The 12500-nt window shown below is 40.4% G+C and overlaps 6 protein-coding genes across 6 annotated transcripts; 4 read left to right on the forward strand and 2 right to left on the reverse strand.

The window, feature by feature from the left end:
* Positions 1–15: 15 nt before the first annotated feature.
* Positions 16–3495, forward strand: TFC3 (transcription factor TFIIIC subunit TFC3; the record flags this gene model as incomplete). The annotated part of the gene is made up of 1 exon (XM_022821429.1): positions 16–3495. The coding sequence occupies one exon, from the start codon at positions 16–18 to the stop codon at positions 3493–3495; it is 3480 nt and encodes a 1159-aa protein (XP_022673965.1).
* NUP60 (FG-nucleoporin NUP60) lies at positions 3452–5567 on the forward strand (the record flags this gene model as incomplete). Its single annotated transcript, XM_022821440.1, has 2 exons — positions 3452–3526; positions 4089–5567. 2 exons carry the CDS (start codon positions 3452–3454, stop codon positions 5565–5567), a joined length of 1554 nt encoding a protein of 517 aa, XP_022673966.1.
* Positions 5568–5661: 94 nt separating this feature from the next.
* ERP1 (emp24/gp25L/p24 family protein) lies at positions 5662–6312 on the reverse strand (the record flags this gene model as incomplete). The annotated part of the gene is made up of 1 exon (XM_022821451.1): positions 5662–6312. The coding sequence occupies one exon, from the start codon at positions 6310–6312 to the stop codon at positions 5662–5664; it is 651 nt and encodes a 216-aa protein (XP_022673967.1).
* A 645-nt stretch (positions 6313–6957) lies between these two features.
* On the forward strand, positions 6958–8328 carry SWD1 (COMPASS subunit protein SWD1; the record flags this gene model as incomplete). The annotated part of the gene is made up of 1 exon (XM_022821462.1): positions 6958–8328. The coding sequence occupies one exon, from the start codon at positions 6958–6960 to the stop codon at positions 8326–8328; it is 1371 nt and encodes a 456-aa protein (XP_022673968.1).
* A 334-nt stretch (positions 8329–8662) lies between these two features.
* Positions 8663–10405, forward strand: CDH1 (Cdh1p; the record flags this gene model as incomplete). The annotated part of the gene is made up of 1 exon (XM_022821474.1): positions 8663–10405. One exon carries the CDS (start codon positions 8663–8665, stop codon positions 10403–10405), a length of 1743 nt encoding a protein of 580 aa, XP_022673969.1.
* A 225-nt stretch (positions 10406–10630) lies between these two features.
* On the reverse strand, positions 10631–12496 carry RFA1 (replication factor A subunit protein RFA1; the record flags this gene model as incomplete). The annotated part of the gene is made up of 1 exon (XM_022821485.1): positions 10631–12496. One exon carries the CDS (start codon positions 12494–12496, stop codon positions 10631–10633), a length of 1866 nt encoding a protein of 621 aa, XP_022673970.1.
* Between the last annotated feature and the right edge of the window lie 4 nt (positions 12497–12500).

Consider the following 12500-nt stretch of genomic DNA (forward strand, 5'->3'; position numbering starts at 1 on the left):
GCAAGTTTCTAGAAGATGACTGCAGACTCAGTTCTTTCACCAGATCAGCTAATACAAATTGTAATTGATGAAATCTCGTATAGAAAGGGTAAGATTACACTAGGTGAACTTTGGGAAATAGCTTCTGATTATATTGATTTAAGTGATGATTATATGAAGAGTTTCACGTTGAACAATATTTTGGCGCATCCTGACACAGTAGTGCTAGTTTCGGGGAAGCCAGTTGATTCCAAATCACTAACTTATGAACAGATGATCAGTAATGCAACTAACGTTCAGATTGGGATAACTGATGATAAGCTTTGGTTGACTTTAACTGGCCATTCTAAGAAGGAGGCTTCTGTTGTCGGATTCGCTTTTGATTTGTTATTGGAAGTTGCAGCTGCCAAGGAAAAGGGAATAAATACTATGGAATTGGCTCGCAATACTGGCCAGGATCCCAGAAGTGTCACTGGTAGAATTAAGAAGTTTTCGCATTTGGTTACAATGACCCAGTTAGTCTATAAGGGCCACCTGGTAAAATCATTGACGTTAAATCGTTTTGTTAGAGAGAAACCAAAGAAGCCGTACATCAACATTAAGCAGCATTTACCTGACATTGTGCAGATAGTGAAAGACTCAAAGAATGGGGTCCGTCAGGTAATTGACTTAAAGCGGGAAATGGGATTTGATAAAGAGAAGAGACTTTCCAAAGCTTTTACATCTGCAATCTCTTGGCTAGATCAGCAGGGATATCTTCGTAAGGTTATTGTCGTATCCCCCGCGAACCCTTCTGTCAAGATACGTTGTGTCCAATTTGTTAAATCGTATGTTGCGGAAGACATAAGTAGCAATAACGTTTTTGAAGATGAAAGCGCTGATGAAGATGATGAAGATGGTTTGAACGGCGAAGAACAGGATATGGCGGCCGATGACACGGAAAGGGCAACCATTGATGATGAAGATTTGATTGAGGGTTTTGACAAGGTCAATGCAACTAATATATTACAAGACTCTAATTTAGTAATACAAGATAGTTCTGCAGAAAAGAAAGAGTTTACGATAAACAGATTCTACCCGCTACAAACTCAAATATATTCAATGGCTGATAAAGCAGGACTATCAGGTATATCAACGCTAGAGTTAATTTCCAACTTTGTAGGTCCAGGCTATAAAAGGTGCTTCTCTAAAAATACGGAATATTTCATTGAGGGAACTAGTCAAAAATCATCGAAGTTCTCGTCTGACGATGGTATTGGTTTAGTTAAGATATATGATTTTGAAGGAAAGAAGAAGTTTCATAGAATATTCACTAAAAAGAACTTTGCTAAACTAACAGACCAAGAATCTGAATACAATGAAGGTGATTTACCAGAGATTGAAGAACAGCCGTATACATTGGAAGAGCTAAGTAAAATGAATTTTGTTCCTCTAAATGCTTCTTTGAGATACATGAATGATGGAGAAAAGGATATTTTCTTTTGGCATGGAGAATTAGATATCCCGGCCAGCTCAAAAACTTCAGTAAGAGGAAGAAAAAGAGTTACTCTACCAGACACTGAAGAGAAGCCTAAACGTATTAAAGTTCCAGAACTTACGTCACAGATGAAGGAAGAGCACATTGAAGTTCCCGCATTAAAGAATGCTCCTGCCAGCATCACTGTCAATGGATTTACAGGGAGCTCATTAAAATCTATTCAAAGACAAAAAGCTCTACTTACAGTTTTAAGGGAAAGTGGCGGCGTGAGATATATTGGAGATCAACTATATGATTCAATTTCTAAGCACATGGGTACAGATATGATCTTAGATAAGAAAACACTTAAAAAAGAATCTGAGATCCTAGTAGAGTCCGGAAAACTTAAAATAATCGAAGATCCAAATACCAAAAGGCGTCTATTGTGTTTGCCAGATACTTCCGATGAAAAGATAAATGATTATTTGGTTCATTCCAAAGATACGAGAGGAAGGTTCAATGCAGAGGTTGTATGTAAAGAAGACATTTATTTCTTTGATCAAACGGAAAAAGACCGTTTCCATAGGTCCGCAAAGGCTGCCAAAAGAATTAAAGAGTTTGAAAGAAAGTCTAGAAAGAGCCAACCAGATAACACTACTCCGGATGTTATAAGCGATGCCCCAACAGCAACAAAGAAACTCAGAAAGAAGGCAAAACCCAAAAACACCACTAAAGCTACAGAAAAGAAGGAGAAAGAAAAGGTTGAAAGTCCTAGTAATATTCGTTCAAACTTCCATTCTGGCACTAAGGAAGGTATGAAGGCATTGATATACGCAGTAGTCATTACTAAGAGTATTAAAGGTCAAATTCTCTGGGACGAGATAACGAAGATCTTCCCTCATAACGCTCTTGAGAGTTTAAAGAAGCAATGGAGAATAAGAAGAGTGCGAATGGGGGAATCCGGATGGAGAGCATTAATGGAAAAGTGGCGTAAGATCATGGTTGATGCTGTTAAAGATGAAAGGGCCACAATTGCGGATGCTGAACAGTTGAACCTCATTAAGTTGATTAATCTATGGCTAAATACCAAAGAAACGTCAACACATTTCATTAAACTATACAAGGATTATTCCGTCAACCGCTCAAAATATACATTTGTTCCTATATCTGGGAGATCAGGAACGGATGTAAAGGGCAGGGGTGTTGCAATGTCTTCCATGATTCAACGGGAGAATTTCCTCCTCAACAAAAAGTATTCCATCACAATTGATGCTTCAAGAAAAGAAAAAACTACCGAGGATGAAATCAGAACTATTGTCAGGTCTATGCTATTTGAGAAAACATCTGCAGAACCTATCGATGTTAATGTCTTACAGGGATTCAATCATGAGCAAGTTGACAAGGTTATCTTGGATATGGCTAAAGAAAGACTGGTTACGTTTATGGATTCCTCCAAATTGCAACTAACAGAAAGGGGTTATGATCTCTTAAAGTACCAAGGCGATACCTCTTTCCTACAAGAAGCATCCGCCTGCAGAACTAAAGCAATTGAAATATTCAATAATAAGAACGCTCTCATAATAAGCGAAGAGCCTTTACGCCATGTGCCGTGTGTTTTACTAGATTTGATAGAAAATTACGGAATCAAAAGCGAAGTTGTGCCACTAGAAGTGCAACATAAAAAAATGTATTATACTACAAGACAATATGAAGTACGTGCACTCACCCCACCTCTAGCGTTCTACAGTCCAGGCCAGATTAAAGATAAGAAAATTAAGAAAGCAAATGTGCCTGTTGGAAAAGCCTTCTCACGTCTATGGATAGACGGAAACTCTCAAATACGTGAGCATGTCTGGAAGTCTGTAGTGAGTTTAATTCTCAAAGAAATACTATTCCATCCAGGTGTGACAGCAGATTGTCTAGCCGATAAACTTTCGATATTACTATCTCCCAGAGAAGTAGCCGAAGTTTTACAATGGCTGACGGATACGCGGTTAGTATCTTCAATCAAGTTCAATGGTTACATGGTGTGTGACGGCTGGTACTTTGCTGTCGGATGAATTTCATATTTTCATAGAATATATCGTTATAGTATGTATCCTATTTTTAATATATGCCTTTTACCATTAACTTTGTTACACACTAATATTATCATGTCGACCTGTTGTTCCCTAACCTTAACAGACTTTTTCGCTAATATACAATTTCAAATGAAGCAAAAGAAAAATAAAATAATAATAAAAAAAAAATTAAGATATCAAAATTATATCAAAATAATAACCAGCAAGTCTTCAACAACATTGAAACACTTGAGCTTTCGAAGGTTTCAGCCTAGGTTGTCACGAAGGGCACTTCAAAGGATCACACATCATTTGGCAATGTCGAGTAATAGGAAATCGTACATTGTACGGAACTCAATAGCTCCTTATAAGAAGCCATCCAATTCCATTGTTACAAGAAACACAAGGGTATGTTTTCTATAAGCAATCCAAATGCTGTCTTTAAAAAACAACGAATTATCAGTACATTCAATTGAACAAGCTTGGTCAAGGGTTGTTATTGATAATTCAAAAAATCTTTCTGGTATTGTCTTTTACCATTTACTAACAGACTTATTGTATTCTCATTTATTTTGGAGATGATTTCATTATAGAAACCTTCGTTCTTTAACAAGATTAAATCCTTCTTCCAGAATCAACAAGGACAGGACAAGGAGGCCAAAAGTGACACTCAATCAACCTCTAATAAAACCAGACGTTCTGAATCTTCGTTCCACGTACCTGGAGGTTTTTATGATTCAAACGTAGCGGCAGAAAGCAGTGCTATCTTGTCCCGTGTGCTGAGCAGTCACACCACGGCAAACAGTACGTTTGATGGATTAAACAATGAAGAAAATGAAGAAGAAGAGGATCCAAATGTCTCGAATGCAAAACTTGCTTCATTCTTCAAAGAAAAGGGTGATCGTCCATTAACGGAGATGGAAATGGAAGGTGTTATTTCGTTAATGAAGAAAAGCCGGTCTGTATCATCCACTCCGTACGGCAGTAGGATTATTAGTGAATCCAAACATGCTCCAACTAGCAAGATTTTAAGAACGACATCTGAATCCATAGCTACACCTTTAAGAGCAACATCATATACACCAAGATTTGAAGATACTTCACAGGGAAATCACTCTATAAGAAGTACTAGATCATCCGTGACAAGGCGTATCTTTGACTACTCTAAGGTCCCTTCGCCATATAGAACCACTGTTTACAAGTACAGTGCTGGAAGTCTACCAAGTAAGGATAAAGATTCGAATACTTCTCTATCGCAACCCATCGAAACGAAAAACAAGGTTACTAGGAACAGAGCTCAACAACCTAAGAAACTAAGTAATACAGCATCTGCCCTAATGTCGATACTCGATGGAGACAGTGCCAAGAATGCCCAGACTACGAATGTGTCTGTAGCCTCGTCAATCGCGAACCCATATGCGTCGCATGTTGCAAGAGTTCGTAAAACCAAACCGTCCGAAACATCCTCGTCACATCCTCCAAGTACCCCAGCGAAGTCTACAGGCAGCAATATCACAGATCCCCAGCCTTCATTGAGCCTTAACTCATCATCACAACCACAAAATACCACTAGTATATCTTTAGAGAAAGAATCCTCCAAGACGACGGATGGAGCTAACAACACCACAAACACAAATGCGAATGGTTCCAGCCAGTATAAGCCAGTCATTTCATCATCATTGAGACAGGCAGTGACCGCTGAGAAATCTCCGGTCAAACCAGCTGACGAAAAACAGCCCGAATCAAAGCCACAACCAGCAGCCCAGATATTCGGAAATGACAGCAGTAAGAATAGCAATTTCAGTTTCACCTTCCAGAAGCCAGAGCCCTTCAACATGCCTAGCCTACCCAAAAGCACTATCCCTTCTAAGGCTGATAGTACCAATGGGAAATCGCATACCTTTTCATTTGGCAAAACTGAGCCAGTGAAACCAAAGGAAACGGAAGCTTCCGAAAAACACACCAAACCAGCACTTCAATTCTCCTTTGGAGAAGCACCAAAGAGCAACGTCGACCCAAACACAATTGATAAAAGGAAGGTAGAGCAATATAAATCGATGTTTGCATTTTAGAATATATATATGCATATATATATTTATTGAATATATACATATATGTGAGTTTGTACGTGTTCGTGTAACAAAAATGTCAATATACTAACCATACTTACACAATCTTTTGCTTGACGAAGAAAGTACGTAGATGCGACAATTGCCATGCACAAGTACCTCCAAGCACAATCAAAGAAATAACAGACCACCACATAGCACGAGAGTTGGCAGACTCGGAAGCATCTCTAAACATTGCTTCACGCTCTCTCACCAAATCCTGCTCTCTTCTAATACCATTAGCTTTCTCTATTAACACCTGGACTTTATTCTGTAGAGACTGAATGGTAGACTTCTTCTTCGAATCGATTTCAGAAATAGAACCAACTTGGAATTCAATATCCATCATGGTCTTGACACGTCCAGAACGAACTGCTGGTTGGAAACAGATCAAGTGTTCCCCACTTTGCAATGCTGTGAAAGTAAAATCACCACTTGGAGCGCCCTTTTGGTTCACAACACGGTGGTTGTCATCAAACACTTCCTCAACCATGATGACAACATTTGAGTCTTGACCATAAGTTAGCGCATAAGAGTCCTGTGAACTGTCGTATACGCTAAGCTTGTACTTACCTTTCAAAAGAGTACCTTTCGTCAATTCCTTGTGGAAGCATCTACGTTCCCCACTGTTTCCATAATAATAGAACGCATATGCATTCAAAGGAAGCTGCAAAAGCACAAAAAATTGCAAGAGCACTTGGAAAATCATCTTCTTGGCTTCTGAGTTTGCTCTAATCCTCCTTTTGACCACTCAATGACCAGCAAACACGCTTAAACAGTCTTGATCTATAAACACTTGTCTAACTGTCAGTAGTTTAAAGCTTTAAAGCTTGTAAAAAAAATATCTTAACAAGAAAAAATCGCCAAAAAAATCGCCAAAAATCGCCATATTTTAAGTAAAAATAGAGGAAACTTGAAGTTTACAATACCATTACATAGCGAGCTGCTGTCAGTTCACGTTCAAAGAGCACTTAAACATCAGGCTGGTGGCCATTGGGTTCAGGAACATGTAAAAACTTGTATCTGTTTTTTTTCTTGCGCTCTGAAATTAGAAGCTTTATTGTTATTACGTATATACAAAAAGTCATGGTATATACATCAGTGTAGAGTTATTGATTTCCAGGTGTATATTCTTGCATGATCTACGTGGTCAGGTGTGTGTACGTGTGTGTGTGATTTCTATCAATTGCACAAATGTTGGGCATATTGCAATTCTTTGGGCGATTGCGAGTACGTGTGCATTGGTTATAAAATGTAGATTTATTTCAGACTTGATCTCATATAGTTCTATCAAGAAAGTGAATCAAGCGACCAATAAGTACAATTTGTGTGGTGTTCCATAGAGGGCTAGCTGATGGCGAATCTTTTACTACAGGACCCGTTTGGGGTATTGAAGGAGTACCCAGAGAAACTCACACATACGTTGGAAGTTCCAGTGGCAGCAGTATGCGTGAAGTTTAGTCCTAGAGGAGACTACTTAGCAGTGGGCTGTTCTAACGGTACCATCATCATATATGAAATGGATAGTCTCAAACCGATTTCCATGCTAGGAACTCATTCGGGAGCTCACACGAGGTCTGTTCAATCTGTATCGTGGTCCCATGATGGCCGTTACTTGTGGTCTAGCGGAAGAGACTGGTACGTCAAGCTCTGGGACCTTTCGCAACCCAGCCGATGTTTCAAGGAATACAAGTTCGATGGACCGGTATGGTCATGCCATATAGTGCGATGGAACCTGTGTGTTGTTAGTGTGGTTGAGAAACCTACTGCTTTCATTTTGAAGTACGATGAGTCGTCCGGATTACTAAATAGTTGGGCATTGCAAAGCAGCGGCAATGAAGATTCGACAAATAACTACGGGTATACACTAGTGGCATGCCCACATCCAACAGTGGAGTCGCTTATAATAACAGGATCTTCGAAGGGATGGATTCAAGGTTTTAAGTTTGATTTTGAAACTCCGGACAACGAGAACGAGAGCGAGAGCGAGAAGGACGACCAAGGCCCAGAAGACCACATAAGCATCCAATGCTGTTTCGAAGAGAAGATTGCCAATTCTAACATCAAGCAAGTTATCATTTCGCCGTCGGGAACAAGATGTGCTGTCAATTGTTCCGATAGAAACATTAGACAATACCAACTTCAGGTCCAGATGGATCCAGAATCAGAAACAGGGCCTTGCTCGGTCACACTTGAGCTCGAACACAAGTACCAGGACATGATTAATAGACTCCAATGGAATACCATATTCTTCAGCAACCATGCAGGTGACTACCTGGTGGCCACGGCTCATGGTTCTTCGGCACATGATTTGTACCTCTGGGAAACGGGCTCCGGATCGTTAGTACGGGTGCTGGAAGGTGCAGACGAAGAGCTTTTGGATATTGACTGGAACTTCTATAATATGCGCATTGCCAGTAACGGCTTCGAATCCGGCTGGGTCTACATGTGGTCGATTGTAATCCCTCCAAAATGGAGCGCTCTTGCGCCAGATTTCGAAGAAGTAGAAGAAAACATAGACTACCAGGAGAAAGAGGACGAATTTGACATCATGGACGATGACAACAACTTACATGCGCTAACTGAGGCCGAAGAAGTTACCATAGATCTTTGTACGCCAGAGAAGTACGACGTAAGAGGTAACGATTTGTCTATTCCAAGATTCGTTATTCCTCTCGATTACGAAGGTATTTTGGTTCTACAAAACTGGGCAACGAACGCCTAGCTTGGTGTAATATATATTTATACATGTATAATAAACAGGTGTATTCGTATTGTGGTAGTCATTATAGCGTGTATAAGAACGCCAATAAGTAGCAGATATAATCCGCAACATAGATAATTTCTAAACTGTCGCTATTGAGATGGAACTGTTTGATAACATTTGGGGTTTCTTAATTTTTCCAAACCTGAATAAAATGGAAAATGGTCTTTAATGAAGAGAAGAAGAGTATTAAGATAAAGAACAGAGAGCTAGCTTCAGGCTTATTGCTATTTGTTTTCAGGGCCTTAGAGGCTATTGTGGTGGATAATACAAGCAATAGAGGTCTGTATACAAGATGCAGAATCCGTTCGCGAATAATACCCCTTCATCTTCTCCAGTAAAACGGGCACCAGGCCAAAGTGGTAGGGTTGTGAAGAGACCTGCTTCTTCGTCGACTACGCTATCTAATTCATCTTCAAGCTCATCACTGCTAGCTTCACCTGTAAGACGACCTAGATCTTCTTCATCTGGAGGGTCTACAGCGTTTGCGGATCGATTTATACCGAATAGAACTGAAATGGACTTGAATACAGTGAGTTCTATTAGATCTAACCCGAATATACCGATCTTCAAGCCATCTAGTGGGTCGGATAACCGTCTTGAGTGGGAGAGGGAACGTCAGGCGCATCACACTTTTGATATTGTGCTAAAGAATGAGCTTTTTGGAGAGCTGATAAATACGGATTCGAACAGTGGTGATAATATATCAAGGATCCAGTACTCTGAATCTTTAGAAAGACCTTCGACACCTCCTAGCGGGCTGAGAGATGGAGAAGGGGATACTGATGAGGATGAGGACCAGGAATTGCATCAAACGACGACTTCAGAGCCTCTATTTCCGACGACTCCGAGGAGAAGTCATAATACAAGCTTCATAAATAATGACCATTCACAAAGGCCAACTTCAAACACGACAAAGGGTGTCAGTTTATTCAGTTATGGATCCCGTTCGCAAAATAGTAGGAACCACTCGTCGAATATGGATTTGGGACTCAATCAGTATCTTCAATCGCTGTCTCCCATGAGACCTGAGTCTCAAAAGTTGCTTCAATCACCTGGTAAAAAATTCAGAGAAATAGCAAAGGTACCATATAGAGTGCTTGATGCACCTTCTTTGGCTGATGACTTTTACTATGATTTGATAGATTGGTCAAGTACGGATGTGCTTGCTGTTGCACTTGGGAAGTCGATTTTCCTTTCGGATAACGCTACAAATAGTGTTACACATTTGGCTACATCTGAGACAGACTTCACCAGCTTAAGCTGGGTCGACTCGGGATCACACCTTGCTGTCGGATTGTCAAGTGGGATCGTCGAAATCTACGATATTTTGAAGAATAAATGTATCCGTACTCTATCCGGGCACGTTGATAGAGTCGCATGTCTAGGCTGGAATCATCATGTCTTGACCAGTGGTTCAAGAGATAGAAAAATCCTGCATAGGGATGTGCGAGCACCAGAACCATTCTTCGAGCAGATCGATACACATTCGCAGGAAGTTTGTGGCTTGAAATGGAACGTTAATGAGAATAAGCTAGCATCCGGGGGCAATGATAACACTGTTTTCGTTTATGATGGTACTCTACGACAGCCGTTACTATCTATAGAAGAGCATACAGCTGCTGTGAAGGCTTTGGCTTGGTCGCCACATACAAGAGGGGTCCTAGCTACTGGCGGTGGTACAGCAGACAAGAAGTTGAAGATATGGAGCGTTTCAAAAGCTGTTAAATTGAACGAAGTGGATACCGGATCGCAATTGTGTAATATGCTTTGGTCAAAGAATACAGACGAGATAATTACCTCCCATGGATACTCAAAGTATAACTTAACACTTTGGAATTACCCAACTCTAGAACCAATGGCCGTTTTGAAAGGTCACAGTTTCAGAGTTTTACATCTAACGTTATCAGCGGACGGCACTACTGTAGTATCAGGTGCCGGGGATGAAACGTTGAGATACTGGAAACTTTTTGACAAACCAAAGGCTAGAGGCTACCAGGAATCTCTGATAAGTAATGCATTCAATACCCTCAGGTGATAAGAGACACTTATATACATACCTATATATATGGAACAAGACCTGTAAAAATACTCAACAATCTAAGAGATTCTGATTATATATACATACACGTACAAATAATAGAGACAATAATAATAGTAAGTGTTTATATTACCATAAAGTGAGAGGAGGGGGGTTGGAAGTGAAAAAATAAAACATAGTAATTATCTAAAGAATGGTGTGTTAATTAAAAGCTTAAGATCTCTAAAGAGCTTTCAATAGCTCATTTGCTAGGAAGTCTGCCTCTGCCTTCCATTTGAGTTCATGTAGATTAGAAACGGTGTATCTTATTCTAGTTTCGTTATTGTAGTTGTCTTCACGTGCTCTGATCCTGAAGTCGTATTCGTTCATTTGAACTTTTTGCGTTAGAGCAACGAATGCCTGGTTATTACTTTCTTTCAATTCTGTGAGTTCGTTTGCTGATACACCAAGAAGTTGTTCCGCTTGATCATTGAACAAAGTCAACCAAATTTGGCCCGTCTGGTCCATAATTGAAATGGTTAGCATGTATCTGTATTTAGGGTGTGGATGGTTCATATCACACTTTTCACATCTCCAAGTGTTGTCACTCTGTAGTATAACCTTCTTCTGACACCCCTCGTTCAAACAAGCAGGGTAGGCAAAGTTATCGACTTTCAAGAAACTTATCGCAGCTTTTACGCTGAAATAATCACCTTTCTCACTTCTACCTAGATTAGACTCAATTGCCTTTGCGATAGTAGTACGTTCGGCAATGAACTTCGAGGAATCTCCGCTACCACCTTCGGTTTTCAAAGCCTTAAATGTGGTATTGGAAGCGTTTGCGTCGTACCAACCCTTCAAAGTGTAAGCTTCTTGGATATCAGGGTTGGCGAACAAACTGCTGGTGTTCCCCATTGACAAAGATTTACCGTTAAAATCGGTTACACGAACACCCTTCAACGCGACGACCGAACCCTCAGGTAGGTTGAACTTAATTGCTTGTTCTCCCCATAATCCCAAAGAGATACAGGCACCTGAGTCATCGACCAATTCAACGTCCCTACGGTCAAATTTCTTACCGGACTTGGCTGCAAGTTCGAAGTGTGGGCCCACAGATTTCAGAATACCAACAACATCAATTGCAGTGTTTTTCTCCACATTATTGACGTCGTTCAATTTAATAAAGTTGAAGTGCATCTCTGGAACGTCATTTGCGTCCTCATTCATACATTCCTCCACAACACAGTCTCTTTCCAAACTCAACTCGTAAGGATGCTTCAAGTTTGAGAACTGCGGCTTGGCAGGCTGGACTCTGGCCTTTGAAACAAAGTACGCCTTACCCTCTTGCAAAATCTCGTTGAATTTCACCGCATTATCGTTAAATGCCGTAGCTCTGATCTCACCGGAAGAGTCTAGTAAGTTCACATTTAGAATGTAACCTTCACCCCTGTTGTTTTGCCACTTCTTTAGATCACCCTTGAAAGAAACTCTCGCCTTAATTGTCCAGTTGTTCTGGTATGGAGAGATTTGTTCGATGGCAAAAATCGGTCTCGAGCTTTGAGAAGCTGACGAGTTTCCGTTGCCACCACGAGGCTTCATCTGCGGCACAGCCCGAGCCTGAGGCGCTGGAATATTCGAAGTACTCGTAGGTGCAACCTTCGAACTCATAGAAGATGTAGCAGATGCCGCTTCAGAAGGCGTAGCACCATTCTCAGTCAATGTAACCAATTCGTTCATATGTTCAGCCAAATACGCATCCACAAATTCAGTAGACGAGTTGAAAAGATCTAACCCACGACTCAAAATCTCGATCTCATCAACTAGCAACACAAACTTCTTCTTTTCCTTGATAACTGCACATTCTGCACTCAAAACTTTGAACACATCCCCTCTTTCAAGTTCCGCTTGTTGCGCCGTTTCCGCTGCCTTGTTCCTTAATAGCGCCTTAACATGGTATTTTCCATCGTTAATTAATATCAAATTTTTCTTCGCATTAGTCTCACCCTTCTTGGTTTGCACTACCTGGTATATACCGCCCACTGGATTGTTGTATCTCTCTGGAATACGGAATATATCCAAAAGATCCCCTTCTAATAGTTGAACACCCATCTTT

Source organism: Kluyveromyces marxianus, chromosome 1, assembly GCF_001417885.1.
Source record: "Kluyveromyces marxianus DMKU3-1042 DNA, complete genome, chromosome 1".
Lineage (NCBI taxonomy): Eukaryota > Fungi > Ascomycota > Saccharomycetes > Saccharomycetales > Saccharomycetaceae > Kluyveromyces > Kluyveromyces marxianus.